Source organism: Pan paniscus, chromosome 9 (assembly GCF_029289425.2).
Source record: "Pan paniscus chromosome 9, NHGRI_mPanPan1-v2.0_pri, whole genome shotgun sequence".
NCBI lineage: Eukaryota > Metazoa > Chordata > Mammalia > Primates > Hominidae > Pan > Pan paniscus.
Genome location: NC_073258.2, coordinates 20,725,618 through 20,744,503, shown reverse-complemented (window position 1 = coordinate 20,744,503; position 18,886 = coordinate 20,725,618). Strand labels below are relative to the sequence as shown.

Below are 18,886 nucleotides of genomic sequence, written 5' to 3'. Positions count from 1 at the left end.
CAGATTTTCCAGGTGCCCTGATCCTGTTAATGCCATCATTTCCTTACCTGTTATTTATTTTTCTTTGTAAATATAACCACAAAGAGACCATAAACTACAGTGGTCTGGAGCAAAAGCTCTGAGGTCTAACTGCCAGTATTCCCAACTTTGCCACTTACTAGCTGTGTAACCATGGACAATTACTTTGCCTACCCCTCTAACTCTCACTTCCTCATCTACAAGATCAAGCTAATAGCGTTTTTTTGTTGTTATTTTGTTTTTGTTTGTTTTTTTTTTTTTTTGAGGCACAATCTTGCTCTGTCGCCCAAGCTGGAGTGCAGTGGTGCAATCTCAGCTCACTGCAACCTCCGCCTCCCAGGTTCAAGCAATACCTTGCCTCAGCCTCCCAAGTAGCTGGGATTACAGGAGCCCACCACCATGCCCGGCTAATTTTTGTATTTTTAGTAGAGATGGGGTTTCACCATCTTGACCAAGCTGGTCTTGTACTCCTGACCTCATGATCTACCCGCCTCAGCCTCCCACAGTGCTGGGATTATAGGCATCAGCTACCACGCCCAGCCGCTAATAGCCTTTTAAAAAATATGGTTCTTAAGAAGATAACTCAGTGAGTTAATATACATTAAGTACTCAACAGTGTGTATTAAATGTTCAAGAAATGTTAGCAATTAACATTATTATTATATTAGTCGAGTACTTCTTCGAATACCAATTCCTCTGCTAGATATCCCCAAGTATTTATCATATCATTCATAAATGATATGTGGTTGTATTTTGAAAGAAAAATAAACAACAGGTAAGGAAATGATGGCATTAACAGGATCAGGGCACCTGGAAAATCTGACATAAAAATAAGACATAAAGCCATCATATCATTCATTATTTATCATATCATTCATAAATACCACTTTCTTCACAGAATTTTTTTATAGCACTTACTGCCTATAATTATGAAAAAGTCCTTATAAGAGCATATGTTATCTTCTCATGGTTATGTCTTATTTAAATCCCTAACTTAATCATAAGCACCATAATATTAATAATAGGTTCTGATTTCACTGATTTCACATTACTCCCTTCTTTCCACAAATATCTTTTTTTTTTTTTTTTTTTGAGATGGAGTCTTGCTCTGTTGCCCAGGCTGGAGTGGAGTGGCGTGATCTTGGCTCACTGCAACCTATGCCTCCCTGGTTCAAGTGATTCTCCTGCTTCAGCCTCCCAAGTATCTGGGATTACAGGGACCCGCCACCATGCCCAGCTAATTTTTGTATCTTTAGTAGAAACGGGCTTTTGCCATGTTGGCCAGGTTGGTCTTGAACTCCTGACCTCAGGTGATCCACCTGCCTCGGGCTCCCAAAGTGCTGGGATTATAGGCGTGAGCCACCACACCTGGTCCATAAATATCTTAGCAGCCTCTATGTTCCATGCACCTGGACTCACTGTACATAAGAGATAATTTAAAATATCTGTGGAGCTGGGCATAGTAGTCCCAGCTACTTAGGAAGCTGAAGCAAGAAGGTCACTTGAACCCAGGAGTTAGAGGCTGCAGTGCACTGTGATTGTGCCCATGAACAGCCATCTCTAAACTAAGAAGTAAAAAAAAAAAAAAATTGTGGCTAATCAACGATGTTCCATCATTGCTCTTCCCCATTAGACCTCACAATATGTATTTTCTTTTTTCTTTTTTTTTTCTGAGACAGAGTCTCGCTCTGTTGCCCAGGCTGGAGTGCAGTGGCGCGATCTCGGCTCACTGCAAGCTCCGCCTCCTGGGTTCACGCCATTCTCCTGCCTCAGCCCTCCTGAGTAGCTGGGACTACAGGCGCCTGCCAACACGCCTGGCTAATTTTTTTTTATTTTTAGTAGAGAAGGAGTTTCACCGCGTTAGCCAGGATGGTCTTGATCTCCTGACCTTGTGATCCACCCACCTCAGCCTCCCAAAGTACTGGGATTACAGGCGTGAGCCACCACGCCTGGCACAAAATGTATTTTTAAAATGTTCTATTGTGAAATATTTCATATACAATAACATATAAGAAATATACACTCAATTTATAAAACATTAAACAACTCTGTTAAAACCACACAAAAGGCCAAGCACAGTGGCTCACACCTGTAATCCCAGCTACTGGGGAGGCTGAGGCACGAGAATCACTTGAACCTGGGAGGCAGAGATTGCAGTGAGCTGAGATCGTGCCACTGCACTCCAGCCTGGGTTAACAGGGCAAGACCTAGTCTCTAAAATATAATAATTTTTTAATGAAAAAAATTAAAAATATTAACTCTGCCAAAACCGCACAATAAACATCTAGTTCACATTTGTCCTCTGGAGGCTGAGGTGGGAGGACTGCTTGAACCCAGGAATTCAAGAGTTTGAGGTTGTGGTGAGCTATGATCACACCCCTGAACTCTAGCCTGGGCAACAAAGCAAGACCCTTTTTCAAAACAAAAAAAAAATCCCCAAATTTATAGAACATTGTCAACACCTTGGAAGCCCCTGCATGCCTCTAACAGATTATATCTATCAACCACTCTTGTGGCTGGCAAAAAATCACATTACTTTTAAAAAAGCTTTACTACCTATGCATGTTTAAATTACATATTAATTGTTTTTTTATTTGTTTTGTTTTGTTTTGAGATGGCTCTATCACCCAGGCTGGAGTACAGTGGCACGATCTCAGCTGACTGCAACTTACGCCTCCCAGGTTCAAGCGATTCTCCTGCCTCAGCCTCCCGAGTAGCTGGAATTACAGGCACGTGCCACCACACCCAGCTAATTTTTCTATTTTTAGTAGAGACAGGGTTTCGCCATGGTGGCCAGGCTGGTCTGGAACTCCTGACCTCAAGTGATCCGCCCACCTCGGCCTCCCAAAGTGCTAGGATTACAGGCGTGAGCCACCATGCCCAGCATTACATAGTACATTTTATCTGTTTTTGAATCATAAGGCATGTATTCCCTTAACTAAATATTATGTATCTGATATTTATCCATGTTAATGTGTGTTCCTGTAGTTTCTTCATTTTCACTGCTGTGCAATATTACACTGCATAATTTTACAATTTAGTACTGGGATTCATTGACTTGTTTACAGTTTGGGGCTACTACAATACGTTCTTGTACATGTATCCTAGTGCGCATGTGCAAAAGTTTTCTTGGGAATATACTTAGAAGTGTAATTTCCAGGTTGTGCAATATGTTCATGTTCAACTTCACCAGGTAATGACAAACTCGTGGGGTTTTTTTGTTTTTTTTTTTTTGAGACAGAGTTTCATTCCATGGCCCAGGCTGGAGTGCAGTGGCGCGATCTAGGCTCACTGCAACCTCCACCTCCTGGGTTCAAGCGATTCTCCTGCCTCAGACTCCTGAGTAGCTGGGATTACAGGCGCGCACCACCATGCCCGGCTAATTTTTGTATTTTTAGTAGAGACAGGGTTTCACCATGTTGGTCAGGCTGGTCTCAAACTCCTGACCTTGTGATCTGCCCACCTCAGCCTCCCAAAGTGCTGGATTACAGGTGTGAGCCACCGCACCCGGCCAAACTTGTTTTTTTAACTGGTTTTACTACACTCCTATATGCTGTGTGTGAGAGCACTTATTGTTCCACATCCTCACAAACACTATCACACTTCTACCAATCTAGCGGGTGTGTAATGGTATATTGATATGGTTTTTATTTTCCTGTGCTTGGTTATTGAGTTTTCTCCCCCTATTTATAAGCCACTTGAGTGTCTTCTTTTGTAAATTATTGAAGGCTTTTCTCATTTTTCTATTGAGCTGTGCATTTTTTTAGGTATTGTATTAATACAAGTATTTTTATTCTGAACACTATTCCTTTGTTAGATGTTAACACTGCAAATATCTTCTCTCAGTTTATGGCTTGTCTCTTTGCTCTTTTATATTATATTTTTGTGAACACTCTTAACTTTGTATTCTTTATTGATTATGCTTTTTGTGTCTTTGTGTTTAAATCAGTCCCTACCTTCAGGTCATAAGGATATTCTACGTTATCTTCTAAAGGAAATTTTGAAGTTTTGCTTTTCACATTTTAGTCTTCAACCAACCTGGCTTTGATTTTTGTGTGTGGTATCAGGTAGGGTGTGTGTGTGGTATCAATTTATTTTTTCCATAATGATAACTACTGCCATAAGAACAATTCTAAAGGTCCATAAATTTCCTATTTATCTAGAAAATTATCAGTGTTATATAACAATCTTTTATATTGTCTCCTAATTAAGTCTCTGCACATAATTAGTGCTTTATAATAAGTCTTGAATTAGCTTGGAATGTCCAATAATAACAAAACCTGCGGGGTTTTGACTAGGATTGCATATAATCAATATGGGAAGAATGGATAGCTTACAATATTGAGACTTCTATGAACAAGGAATATCACTTCATTTATTTATTTTACTCTTGAGTAGCTGGGACTACAGGTGTGTGCCACCACGCCCGGCTAATTTTTTGTATTTTTAGCAGAGACAGGGTTTCACCATGTTGGCCAGGCTGGTCTCGAACTCCTGACCTCAAGGGATCCACTTGACTCGGCCTCACAAAGTGCTGGGATTACAGGCATGAGCTACTGCGCCCAGCCTCCCCTCATTTATTTAGATAATATATTCTTTGAGTTTTTTGTTGTTGTTGTTGTTGTTTTCTTTTTTTTGGTTTTGGTTTTTTTGAGACATGTCACCCAGGCTGGAGTGCAATGGCGCAACCTCAGCTCACTGTGACTTCTACCTCCCAGGCTCAAGCCATCCTTCCACCTCAGCCTCTTGAGTAGCTGGGACTCAGGCACCCATCAACACGCCCAGCTAATTTTTGTATTTTTGGTAAAGACATGGTTTCACCGTGTTTCCCAGGCTGGTCTTAAACTCCTCCACTCAAGCGATACTCCCACCTCGGCTTCCCAAAGTGCTAGGATTACAGGCACCACACCCAGCCTGACATTTAACATCTTCTAATGAGGTGGTATGTTTTCTGCACAAAAGCTCTTATCCCAGGTATTTCCTATTTTTATGATATTGTAAATAATAGCTTTAGATTTCTTTTGCCTGGTTTTGGCATGCAGAAATACAATGGATTTTTTTTTTTTTTTTTTGAGATGGAGTCTTGCTCTGTTGCCCAGGCTGGAGTGCACTGCCACAATCTCGGCTCACTGCAACTTCCACCTCCGGGTTCAAGTGATTCTCCTACCTCAGCGTACCAAGTAGCTGGATTACAGGTGTGCACCATTATGCCCGGCTAATTTTTGTATTTTTAGTAGAGACAGGGGTCTCACCATGTTGCCCAGGCTGATCTCGAACTCCTGGCCTTAAGTGATCCACCACCTCAGCCTCCCAGAGTGCTGGGATTACAGGCATGGGCCATCGTGCCCGGCCTTGATTTCTGATTACTAACTTTGTCTGTCATCCTTGCTAAACTTTTAGTTTTATATGCTGTCCTCTTCTTATATTTCTATCTTCTTTTTAATTCATTAGGTATGTTTATCTAATATTACTTCTTCCTCTTTACTAATTTTTTTGTTTTTTTGGATCAGTCTTGCTCCATCGCTTAGGCTGGAGTATAGTGGCAGCGATCTTGGCTCACTGCAACCTCCACCTCCCGGGTTGAAGTGATTCTCCTGCCTCAGCCTCCTGAGTAGCTGGGACTACAGGTGTGCACCACCACATGCAGCTAATTTCTGTAGTTTTAGTAGAGACAGGGTTTCACCATGTTGGCCAGGCTAGTCTTGAACTCCTGACCTCAAATGATTCACCCGCGTTGGCCTCCCAAAGTGCTGAGACTACAGGCATGAGCCATCATGCCCAGACACCTTTAAGAATTTAAAGGTTTCTGTTCTTTTGTTAGCTGTCACAGAACTTAGATCATGTCATCTGTAATCCCAGCTGAGTGAGGCAGGAGGATCATTTGGGCCCAGGAGTTTGAGACCAGCCTGGGCAACATAGCAAGATCCCATCTCTGTGTTTTTTGTTTGTTTTGAGATGGAGTTTTGCTCTTGTCACCCAGGCTGGAGTGTAATGGCATGATCTCTGCTCACTGCCACCTCCGTCTCCCAGGTTAAAGCGATTCTCCTGCCTCAGGTTCCTGAGTAGCTGGGATTATAGGCATGCATCAGCACGCCCAACTAATTTTTGTATTTTTAGTAGAGATGGGGTTTCACCAGGTTGGCCACGCTGGTCTCAAACTCCTGACCTCAAGTGATCTGCCTGTCTAGCCTCCCAAAGTTCTAGGATTACTGGCGTGAGCCACCACATCCGACCTACACCTCGCCTCTTTAAAAATTATTTAAAAATTTGAGGCCAGCCATGGTGGCTCACTCCTGTAATCCCAGCACTTTGGGAAGCCGAAGCGGGCAGACCACCTGAGGTAAGGAGTTAGAGACCAGCCTGGCCAACATGGTGAAACCCCATGTCTTCTAAAAATACAAAAAATTAGCCAGGCTCAGTGGTGCGTGCCTGTAATTTCAGCTACTCGAGAGGCTGAGGCAGGACAATCACTTGAACCTGGGAGGTGGAGGGTGCAGAGAGCTGAGATCACACCACTGCACCCAGCCTGGGTGACAGTGTGAGACTTTGTCTCAAAATAAAAATAAAATATAAAAATTTGAAAAAGAAAAAGAAATTACAACGTGCATTTTTAACTTATCAAAGTTCAAAGTTAATCACCACACTTCCTGCTTCCCTAATGACACAGGAAAGTTAGAACACTACTTCATTCATCACTATCACCCCTCGCCCGTATATTTATATGCTATATTCAAAAATTTTTTAATCCCCCAAGACTACAGTTTTATACAATTGATATTTATTTAGATTTGCCTTCATATTTACCATTTTCTCTGTCCTTCATTTTTTGTCTTGCATCACAGATCTTGTATGTGAGATCACTTTTCTTTTGCCTGATATATATACTTTTGTGTTTCCTTTAGGGAGGGTCTGACAGTAATTGTCTCAGTCTGTTTCTGAAAACACCTTCATTCACTCTCCTTTTTTTTTTTTTTTTTTTTTTGTTAAGAGACAAGGTTTCACTATGCTGCCCAGGCTGGTCTCAAAGTGATCCTTCTGCCTCAGCCTGCTACCAGGCCCAGCTTTGTCCTTGTTCTTGAAAGATGTTTTTGCTGGGTAGATTCCAGATTGACACTTACTCCTCCCTCAGCACATTAAAAATATTCCATTGTCTTCTGGTTTCACTGCTGCTATTGTCACCCTCTCCCTTTTCTGTAGGTAATTTATCTTCTCTCTGACAATTTTTAAGAACTTCTTTTTGCCTTTAGTGTTCTCTAATTTCACAAGAATATGTCCAGGTAGGGATATTATATTTATTCTTCTTGAGATTATTTGGCTTCTTAAATCTGTGGGTTGATATTTTTCAGTGGTCTTCAAAAATGCTGAATCATAATCTCTTCAAATGTGATTATTCTATCCTCCATGACTCTTAACCTGTTATATTTTCTACTTCTTGTCTTCTGGGTAATTGCCTTAGATTTGCCACTTCTCTCTTCAAATGTGTCTAATCTATCATTATATCCATAGAGGTTGTTGTTGTTGTTGTTGTTGTTGTTGTTGTTGTTTTAAGACGGAGTCTCACTTTGTCGCCCAGGCTGGAGTGTGGAGTGGTGCCATCTCAGTTCACTGCAACCTCTGCCTCCTGGTTCAAGTGATTCTCTTGCCTCAGCCTCCTGAGTAGCTGAGACTACAGGCATGCACCACCACACCCAGCTAATTTTTGTATTTTTAGTAGAGACAGGTTTTCACCATGTTGGCCAAGCTGATCTCCAACTCCTGACCTCAACCAATCCACCTGCCTCACCTTCCCAAAGTGCTGGGATTATAGGACTGAGCCACTATGCCTGGCTCCATTGAGTTTTTCACATTTATAAGTTATATTTTGTTACTTTTTTAATGTTTTTATAGTCCCCTGTCTCATGCTGATATTTTCAAGTCTGTTCTTTATTTTTTATGTAGAATAATCATATTAATCTTATAATTTGTGTTTGATAATTTTTAAATCTATAGTGGCATGTTTCTCTTATGCTGGTTCTTGCTCATGCCTTTTCTTGCAGATTTAATTATTTCTATTGTGAGATGTTCATTTTCTCTGGAAGTTTATTTGTGGAAGTTCTTTGAGGCCTGAAATAAAGTGAGTTTCCTCCAGCTACCATCTGATTGCTTAAGGTTTTCTGGAATTCAAATAAGAGCCAGCTTGTGGTTCCAAATCCTTAGCAGGTATATTCCCCCACTAAAGTGTCTAAGACATTCAATGTTACTTGTAGTCCCCAAAGGCAGGGAGAGAATAATTATTTGTAGCTCATCATTACATTAACGGTATAGTTCTGGCAATGGTAAACTACTGTTGGCAGACAAGCGATATCTGGTCTACCACCTGTGTTTGGTAAATAGAGTCTCACTGGAGCCACACCCACTTGCTTATGTATTATTGTCTGTGGCTTCCTTTTGCACTGTAAGAGCAGAGTTGAGTAGGTATAATAGGAACTACATAGCTGGAAAAGCCTAAAATATCTACTATCTGAGTCTTCCCAGAAAAAGTTTAGTAACCCCTGGCTTAGTCCACTAGGGTACCAGGTTTGTGGGGTGATCTCCCCAAATCCCCAAGCTCTGTCTCTGGTCTCCTAAATTTTATGAGTCAGTGAAAACCAAAATTGATGTCCACCATGTTTGGCAAATGCTATCAGGGTAAAAAGAGCAATCAGAGCTGCAGTGCTCTGCTTAACTCTCTGGTTTTCTCACTTCATTCAGTACCTGTTGTGAAAATGCCTTACTTTTTTGTTAAGAACATATTCTTTCTCAAGGATTTATTTTTTTATTTCATATTTTATGCAGGAGTTTTCTCATTTACAGCAAAAGATTAATCCAGGTATTTATCCTGCCATATTATTAGAAATTGAAGGTTGAATATGTTTTCAAGTATTTTAAAATATGGCCAGGTGCGGTGGCTCACACCTATAATCCCAGCACTTTGGGAGGCCGAGGCAGGTGGATCGCTTGAGGTCAGGCATTCGAGACTAGCCTGGCCAACATGGTGAAACCCCGTCTCTACTAAAAATACAATTAGCTGGGCGTGGTGGTATGCACCTGTAATCCCAGCTACTTGGGAGGCTGAGGCAGGAGAATCTCTTGAACCTGGGAGGTGGAGGTTGCAGTGAGCAGAGATCACACCACTGCACTCCAGCCTGGGTGACAGAGCAAGACTCCATCTCAAAAAACAAAATAAAATAAAATAAAATAGTAATACTCTTTTAATTTGACTCCATTTAACCAATCCACCAAATTAACTGATACAAAACATACTGATACCCCAGACATACTAAACACTCTCAACTAGTAAACTACTATCTAGTATGTCTATGTACTTCTGCTCATTAGTTGCTACATATCAAGAATTAGTCATATTTGTACCCAAATATATTTATGTATTTATTATTATATATATAATTAAAGATAATATAAGTCACTAAATACCAGTGTGAAAGAAATGTTTGGTAAAGGTAAACACCACATTCAACATTGAGATTTAGGGACAGGAAGATATGAATATACAGAATGTATCAACTGACTTGGTAATGTTTTATTTCTTTTGCTGAGTGGTAGATGCACTGATGTTTGTTATATTATTATATATATTTTAGCAATAGGATCTTCCTTTGTGCCCAGGCTGGAGTGCAGTGATACAATCATAGCTCACTGCAACCTTGAACTCAAGCAATCCTCCTGCATCAGCCTCGCAAAGCTAGGGCTACAGGCACAATGGAGACAGGGTCTCACTATGTTGCCTCTGGCTGATTTCAAACTCCTGGCCTCATGCGACCCTCCTACATCAGCCTCCCAATGTTACATTATTGTTAATCTCTTTTTCTCTATCAAGTATTCCATAATTAATATTAAAAATAATTGTTTCTATGAAAAGTAAGTTAATCCCTGGGAAGACATTAAAAGCAAATTGTTTAAAAATTGTCCTTCTAGGTTTGAGAAAGGGATAAAAATGGGCTGGGCGTGGTGGCTCACACCTGCAACTGCTTGAGCCTAGGAGTTTGAGACCAGCCTGAGCAACAGAGTGACACCGCATCTCTACAAATAATAATTTCTTAAAAATTAGCTGGGTGTGGTGCTGTGCACCTATAGTCCCAGCTACACAGAAGGGTGAGGTGGGAGGATCACCTGAGCCTGGGAATTCGAGGCTGCAGTGAACCATGATTATGCCACTGCACTCCAGCCTGGTGAAACTGTCTCCAAAAATAAAATAAATAAAGTCATAAAATTTAGTAAGGTTTTATAACCAGACTGCTTCATGAACACTTTTAAATATCTTGTAGTACTTTAAAGCAATCTAAATGATCATTATTGACGTGCTTTCAGAAAGACACCACCTGTTGTTCCAGGTACTTGCCAGGCTGAAGCAGGAGGACCCCTTCAGCCCAGGAGTTCAAGATTGTAGTGTGCTAAGACCATGCCTATAAATTGCCACTCCAGGCCGGGTGCGGTGGCTCACGCCTGTAATCCCAGCACTTTGGGAGGCCAAGGCAGGTGGGTCACCTGAGGTCAGGAGTTCAAGACCAGCCTGGCTAACGTGGTGAAACCCTGTGTCTGCTAAAAACACAAAAACTAGCCAGGCATGGTGGCACACACCTATAGTCCCAGCTACTTGGGAGGCTGAGGCAGGAGAATCGTTTGAACCTCGGAGGTGGAGGTTGTGGTGAGCTGAGATTGTACCACCACACTCCAGCCTGGGCAACAGATCAAGACTCTGTCTCAAAAATAAATAAGTAAATAAATAGCCACTCCAATCTGGGCAACATGGAGAGGAGAGGAAAGGAAAGGATGGAGGGCTGGGGAGGGGAGGGGAGGTGAGTAGAGGGGAGAGGATCAGAGGGGGAAAGAGGAAGAGGAGGAAAGGAGGAATGAAATGAACGGAGAAGGGAAAGGGGGAAGGAAGGGGAAAGGGAAAAGGAAGGGAAGGGGAAGATGGAAGGGAAGGGGGAAGGGATGGGAAGGCACTGCAAAACTCTAATCAGCTGAGCCGTACTCAAAGGCCTTGCCCTACAACCAGAAAATCAGCAAATGAACTTTTATCTACATGTGTATGTTTTAGGTCGATATAAAATGTTTATCATGGCTCTTTCTAAGAAGCATGTTTAAATTAGGTAACTGCCTTCAATCTCAATCATGTTAGATAAGAGGGCTTCTAGTAGAAAGTATATCTGTTGAATCACATTACCAAACAGTGCACCATATACTTTAGTGTATGATAAAATAATTATGTTTCCTAATTATCTGAGGCTTCTTAGTTGGTCAACAGATGATGCTAACGCCAATGAGGCCAAGTTCTAAATTTCTTATGTTCTATGGCCTCATGCTATGCCTTGAAACCTGGTTCACTATAAACATAGAAAGAAAACTAAAGAATATGGATAAATGTATTAATAATATTACAGAAACTCTTCAAGATTGTATATTCTTGGGAAAATATATGAGACAAAATGACAAGCTTAAAAGCATTTATACATCAGTTATGTAAAGAAAACAAAAGCTTAGAAAACCTACATAAAGTCATTAATAGAAGAGATTCAATTTTTCTTTATACTTTCTGTTTTCCAAATATGCTCCAATTATATCGAAGTGTTCTTTTTAAAAAAATTAACTTTTTAAATTATATGGCCCGGCTGGGCACCGCAGCTCACACCTGTAATTCCAGCACTTTGGAAGGCCGAGGCAGGTGGATCACCTGAAGTCAGGAGTTCGAGACCAGCCTGGCCAACATATAGTGAAACCCCATCTCTACTAAAAGTACAAAAATCAGCGGGGTGTGGTAGCGCATGCCTGTAATCCCAGCTATTCGGGAGACTGAGGCAAGAAAATTGCTTGAACCCAGGTGGCGGAGGTAGCAGTGAGCTGAGATTGTGCCACTGCACTCCAGCCTGGGCAACAGAGCGAGACTCCATCTCAAAATAAATAAATAAATAAAAATAAACTATATGGCCCAATCACCTGAGGTCAGGAGTTCGAGACCAGCCTGGCCAACATGGCAAAACTACGTCTCTATTAAAAATACAAAAATTAGCCAGGCGTGGTGGCGCATGCCTGTAATCCCAGTTACACAGGAGACCGAGGCAGGAGAATCACTTGAAGCTGGGAGGTGGAGGTTGCAGTGAGCCAAGATCACGCCACTGCACTCTAATCTGGGTGACAGAGTGAGACTCTCTCAAAAAACAAAAAAAATTGATTAACTAAATTAAATTATATGGCCCAATGGCATGGTGCTATTTTTAATTTTATATTTATTGACATCAGTTTGGTAAAATTTATTACTTTTTTAAAAAGCTTTGAAAATAACTTTATAAAACTAAAATTAACCTTTTCCAGAAGTAATCTTTGAAGTACTAAAGAAAAGACTGCCATGCTGAAGATCCATCATTTCTCCCTTCAGTTTGTCCAATGCAACATCAACAAGGGCAAGTTCATCAGCCAAATCCTAAAATATACGAAAGTTCTGAATAAAATGTTCCTACTTAAGTTTTAGGAGAATAAGAAGAATTTTCATGTGGCTACTTGATAATTAAAGAAATCTCATATTTTAATAGGGAAAAATGATATAAAAATAGTTTCTCAATGAGCCTGGGTGACCGAAAGTCAAGGTAAGTAAATATTAAGATGTAGCAAAAATTGTTTGATTTCATATAATGGTTAGAACTTTTTAGAGCTGGGTGTTTTTTGTTTTTGTTTTTTTTTGCCATTCAGATAACAGTTTGAAACCAAGGAAAATAAAATGATTTCAAAGGCTTTTATTATATTTAGCCTTTATTTTTGTGTTTTTTGTTTTGTTTGAGATGAAGTCTCACTCTGTCACCCAGGCTGGAGTGCAGTGGCACAATCTCGGGCACTGCAACCTCCGTCTCCCAGGTTCAAGCAATTTTCGTGCTTCAGCCTCCCGAGTAGCTGGGATTACAGGCGCCCGCCACCATGTCCGGCTAATTTTTGTATTTTTAGTACAGACGGGGTTTTACCATATTGGTCAGGCTGGTCTCAAACTCCTAACCTCAAGTGATCTACCCACCTCAGCCTCGCAAAGTCCTGGGATTACAGGCCTGAGCCACTGCGCCCGGCCAGGATTTTATTATATTTAACCTTAACCCTAATTTCTGAGTTGGCTAAAGCTGCTTTTAGTATGCGTCGTTATGGCCCAAACAGGAAGGTAACCACCTCTGATGAACACTTATTGTTTTCATCTGTCTAGTGTCCCTTTTTCTGGTAATAGAATTTCTCTTTTCCATGGGAACCCATTCCATATGTTTCAGTGCAGTACAATTAACATTGGTCTTCCAAGCTTAGGGTAGATGGGCATAAAACCAGACCTAGCCAATTGTTCCATCCTTTCCTTCTGGTCACTGAAATCAGTTCATAAGTGGACATATGGCCCAGGTATAAGAAACAAGCATGTCTATGAAGTTTGAAAATGGAAGACGGAAGATTACATCTCACTTTTCTTTGGAATCATAAGCTCTAAGAATAACATGCAAATCTAAGAACATTAGTAAGGACTGTAGAGTTGGAGAAAAAACAAGAATCTAAGAACAAACTGTACAGCCATCTTTACCACCACATAGAAAGACTCTACGAATTAAGCCAACAGAGAAAATCTAAACCAAGATATACAAAGACTATGTCTTGATATGTGTGAACTTCAGAATCCGGTAGTACCTGAAGCAGTTTTGCCCTATTTCCAGTTACATGAACAATATATCGTCTTTTTCTGCTTACCCTAATTTAAATTGGGTTTTTGTCACATGTGACAGAGTACGGAACTATATACAAGGAGTGTATTCATTCAGATTTCAATAGCCAGATTCCAAAAGCGAACAGTAAGGGAAAGAAGTAAAAGTCCCTACTTAAGGCCAGGCGTGGTGGCTCATGCCTGGAATCCCAGCACTTTGGGAGGCTGAGGCAGGCAGATCACGAGGTCAAGAAATCAAGGCCATCCTGGCCAACATGATGAAACCCCGTCTCTACTAAAAATATAAAAATTAGCTGGGCGTGGTGGCACATGCCTGTAGTCCCAGCTACTCAGGAGGCTGAGGCAGGAGAATCGCTTGAACCCGGGAGGCAGAGGTTGCCGGGAGCCGAGATCCTGTCGCTGCACTCCAGCCTGGCAACAGAGCAAGACTCCGTCTCAAAAAAAAAAAAAAAAAGAGAGAACAATAAACACTGGGGACTCCAAAAGCAGAGAGGGAGGAGGGCACAAGGGTTAAAAACAATACCTATTGGCAGCCAGGTGTGGTGGCTCATGCCTGTAATCCCAGTACTCTGGGAGGCCGAGGCAGGCGGATCACTTGAGGTCAGCAGTTCGAAACCAGCCTCGCCAACATGGAGAAACCCCATCTCTACTAAAAATATAAAAAATTAGCCAGGCCTGGTGGTGCATGCCTGTGGCCCCAGTTATTCAAGAGGCTGAGGCAGGAGAATCGCTTGATCCCGGGAGGTGGAGGTTGCAGTGGGCCAAGATCGCGCCACTGTACTCCAACCTGGGTAACAGACAAATCCTGTCTCAAAAAAAGAAAAAGAAAGGGAAAGTCAGAAAAAAAAAGAAAAGAAAGAAGAAGTTTTTAAAAAAAGGAAAAGAAAGAGAGAAAGAAAGAGAAAGAAAGAAAGGAAGGGAGGGAGGGAGGGAGGGAGGAAAGGTCAGAGGATACATAATTGCTTTCAAGGGATTAACCTTGCAACCCTGAATACATCGACATATACAACACTCTGAAGTGCTCACTTGATTTTCAGCCACAGGATGGGCTTCTCACTCACCTTCAGTAAGATACTAATAGCACAAGCCATGCCTACGGCACCAGTTCCAACAATAGTAATTTTACACTGGGAGTTTTCATCATCCTCAATTAGCTTCTCAATTAGCTGCTCCTTGACAGTTGACATTTGGAGAACCTGATAGGGATAATGCAATTTCATTGGATTAACCACACTGAACATCTAAGAAACTACCTCTTCAGTTTGCAGAATGTTGGAGCCGGGGATGGGGGGAAGCCAAAGAAAGAATTTCCTGGTCAAAGGATGCGGGGAGGGTAAAGCAAGGCCCAGTCTACCAGGCAATGGGAGGGCTGGGGCACCAGCGGGCTTTTGGATTTCTCCCTGCCCCCAGCCACCACTTTCACCCCAGCACCACACGCTCACAAATGCTTTGCTTGGCGCAATCAGTACAGATGACCCACAAGGACAAAGCACCACCTTTGAAGGAAGGCACAGAAGTGACACCAGAAAAATACACCAACGACAGTTGAGGCGCTAAGCCCGGCGACGGTTGCCCTCCGTGCGACTCGAGACACGCACGTTCCCCCGCTCGGCTCTTATGCGTCAGCACGCAAGCTCCGCCCCGCGCCGGCCCAGGCGCGGGCATGGGGCGTCTTTTCTGCCCTGGAGCGCTGTGTGGGTGGCGGCGGTCCAGATCACCGAAACGCTGATGCGAAGAATTCCAGACTGGCCCAAAGAGTGTGCAAGACGGGGATATCGGGATATCCATATATTGTTTGCAGGATTTTAAATAATTATTAACTTCTGTAACTTCAGGACTGAGTGCTGAAATAAAGTTAGAATTTCTCTTGAGAGAACAGAGGGTGGTAATGAAACGCAAAGACGCGAAGGATGCTTTCAATTTACAGCAAGAAATTGTTAATATTTATAACTCATGGCCGGACGCAGTGGCTCACACCTGTAATCCCAGCACTTTGGGAGGCCGAGGCAGGTGGATCACCTGAGGTCAGGAGTTTGAGAACAGCCTGGCCAACATGGCGAAACCCCGTCTCTACTAAAAATATAAAATTAGTCGGGCATGGTGGCGCATGCCTGTAGTCCCAGCTACTTGGGAGGCTGAGGCAGGAGAATCGCTTGAACCCAGGAGGCGGAGGTTGCAGTGAGCCAAGATCGCGCCACTGCACTCCAGACTGGGCAACAAGAGAGAAACTCCATCTCAAAAAAAATTTACATATATATTTTTTTGTGTGTGAGAGAGATATATATCTCACAGAAGGGGACACAACCTACTCCATCTTTTGTAGAGTATTTGCATTTGAACCTTTTTCAAAATCCAAAATATAATTTATTTTTCTTATAATAGCCTGTAGTGTTGTTATTGTTGGTGTTTTTGAGACAGAGTCTCACTCTGTCGCCCAGGCTGGAGTGCAATGGCGCAATCTCAGTTCACTGCAACCTCCGCCGCCTGGGTTCAAGCAATTCTCCTGCCTCAGCCTCCCAAGTAACTGGGACTACAGGCGTGCGTCAGCACACCCGGCTAATTTTTGTATTTTTAGTAGAGATGGGGTTTCACCATGTTGGCCAGGATGGTCTCCAACTCCTGACCTCGTGATCCGCCCTCCCAAAGTGTTGGGATTACAGGCGTGAGCCACCGTGCTGAGCCACCGTGCCCAGCCGCCGGGCAAATTTTTTTGTATTTTTTTGTATTTCACCTTGCTGGCCAGGCTGGTCTCGAACTCTTGACCTCAAGTGATCCACCCACCTCGGCCTCCCAAAGTGCTGGGATTACAGGCGTGAACCACCGCACCCAGTCAGTATTTGTTTTCAATATGGTTCAGATTATGCAATAACCCTGCTTTAAACTCTTCCGTGGCTTTCCATTACAGGTAGAGTAACCCACTTTTACCACAACCTAGATCTTCAAGATTTGGCCTCCTACCCCCACTTCCCATATCATCTCAGGACACTCAATACACTTCCTTCCAACTACGCTTTGGACAGCTTTTTTGGATCAGGACTTTTTGCTGTTCTTTAAACCAAGAAAGCTCTTTCCCCAGCCCTTCTCAAGGTTAATTCCTCATTTTCAGCTTTGCACATACATACTCTGGCTTTCCTTGACAAATGTCAACTACCATCATTTCCTGTATATCTCTCTCTTATGGCACTTTTCTCAACCAGCAACTAGCCTGAAGCTAGAGGCCTCCTATAGCAGACAGGAGCAGCAACCACTTGGTCCTATACCTCCACAGCAACCTCATTTATCCCCGGGCTGAGAGGGAGATTGCTGGCCTGGATGGACTGGAAATTTAAGCTCTACACCTGCCTCAGGCCCCTGGCGGCCAAGGAAGGTATCAGCTTGGTAGTGGCCAAACTGATGCCAGATGACTAGAACTGGCTCTTCATCCATGCCTGCCCAAATACTCCAAACTTACTTAACATTTTGCTTACTTGATTGCAGTAACTTTAGAACCAAAATTTGTCTTTATTTATTCTTGTACATTGCAACATTTACCAAAGCATAGTAGGTACTCACTAAAGAATTTTGGGGCCAGACATGGTGGCTCACACCTGCAATCCCAGCACTTTGGGAGGCCGAGGCTTCAGCCCAGGAGTTCAAGACCAGTCTGGCAACATAGGGAGACCCCCATCTCTACCCCCAAAAATAAAAATAAAATAAAATAAAATAAAATAATTTTTTTTGAGACAGAGTCTCGCAGTCTCGCCCAGGCTGTAGTGCAGTGGTCTGATCTCGGCTCACTGCAAGCTCCACCTCCCGGGTTCACGTCATTCTCCTGCCTCAGCCTCCCGAGTAGCTGGGACTACAGGCGCCCGCCACCATGCCCAGCTAATTTTTTGTATTTTTAGTAGAGATGGAGTTTCACCATGTTAGCCAGGATGTTTTCAATCTCCTGACCTTGTGATCCACCCGCCTCAGTCTCCCAAAGTGCTGGGATTACAGGCGTGAGCCACCGCACCTGGCCAAAATAAAAAAAAATTTAAAGAATTTTTAAAGAACATGGCTTTGAAGTACTGAGTTTTATTTTGGCAACATGGGCTTTAGTGGGGGGAAAAAAGGAAGTAGAACCATGTTCTGAGCATCACATTTGCTTCTACACTAACTGGCAACTTCTGTAAGATGGGGATAAGGCCTGCTTAATTTAGTTCCCAAGGTTACTATGAAAAAAAAAAAATCAAGTTTCTTTGCAGAGTTGGCCTATTCCTTGCCTGGGGCAGGAAGGTACAAACTGAACCTGGAACATTTATTTTGCCCATAAGTAAGGAAACTTTACAAGATTGCATTTGAAAATTCATGAAAGATTAATAGAATCAGTCTATTTCACTTAAATATTATTTTTCAGTCATGTTGGTATTGACTAATTTATTGTATCAAATAATATAAAATTAATGTAAATTTAAAAATTTTAAAGACTGAAGGTGACTCAAAGTTTACAAAAGGCTACAGGATTAAGTACAGGCCTCTTTTTGTGCTAATTAAAATATTCTTTTTTTTTTTTTGAAACAGGGTCTCACTCTGTCACCCAGGCTGGAGTACAGTGGTGGGATCTTGGCTCACTGCAACCTTTATCTCCCGGGTTCAAGGGATCCTCCCACCTGAGCCTCCTGTGCAGCTAGGACTACAGGCACCTGCCACCACGCCTGGCTAATTTCTTTTTTGTAGAGACAGGCTTTTGCCATGTTGCCCAGACTGGTCTGGAACTCCTGGGCTCAAGCAATCTACCCACCTTGGCCTCCTAAAGTGCTGGGAATTTGAAGCCACTGCACCCAGCTATATTCTAAGATTAGATACTGGTGATGGTTGCCAACTATGTGAATACACTAAAAATCCACAGAACGATACGCTTTATAGCTGTGTCCGACCCTTTGAATGTGAGGACTCTTTAGGTGGCAGCAGGTATCCAGATCATGAACTTTTCTGTAGCTCATCAGCTATCATTAGTGTTAATTTCTTTAATTTTTATTGAGACAGTCTCACTGTGTTGCCCAGGCTCGAGAGCAGTGGTGCCATCTTGACTCACTTCAATCTCTGCCTCCCCGGTTCAAGCGATCCTCTCACCTCAGCCTCTTGTGCCTCAGCTTCCCAAGTAGCTGGGATTACAAGCATAGACCA

The 18,886-nt window shown here is 42.4% G+C and overlaps 1 protein-coding gene across 4 annotated transcripts in view; it reads right to left on the bottom strand.

The window, feature by feature from the left end:
- The window catches only part of LDHC (lactate dehydrogenase C), a 39,203-nt gene extending 23,818 nt beyond the window's left edge, over positions 1–15,385 (bottom strand). For 2 of the 4 annotated variants that reach the window (XM_003818235.4, XM_008971506.4), the window contains exons 1-3: positions 15,235–15,385; positions 14,800–14,934; positions 12,361–12,478 (exon numbers count right to left, since the gene is read on the bottom strand). In XM_003818235.4, coding sequence (XP_003818283.1) covers positions 12,361–12,478; positions 14,800–14,925 — 244 coding nt within the window. In that variant the 5' untranslated portion in view covers positions 14,926–14,934; positions 15,235–15,385. Of the gene's footprint in view, positions 1–12,360; positions 12,479–14,799; positions 14,935–15,180 lie in introns of all 4 variants that reach the window. The other 2 variants (XM_063608124.1, XM_003818236.6) reach the window with 2 other exon arrangements.
- Positions 15,386–18,886: the final 3,501 nt, after the last annotated feature.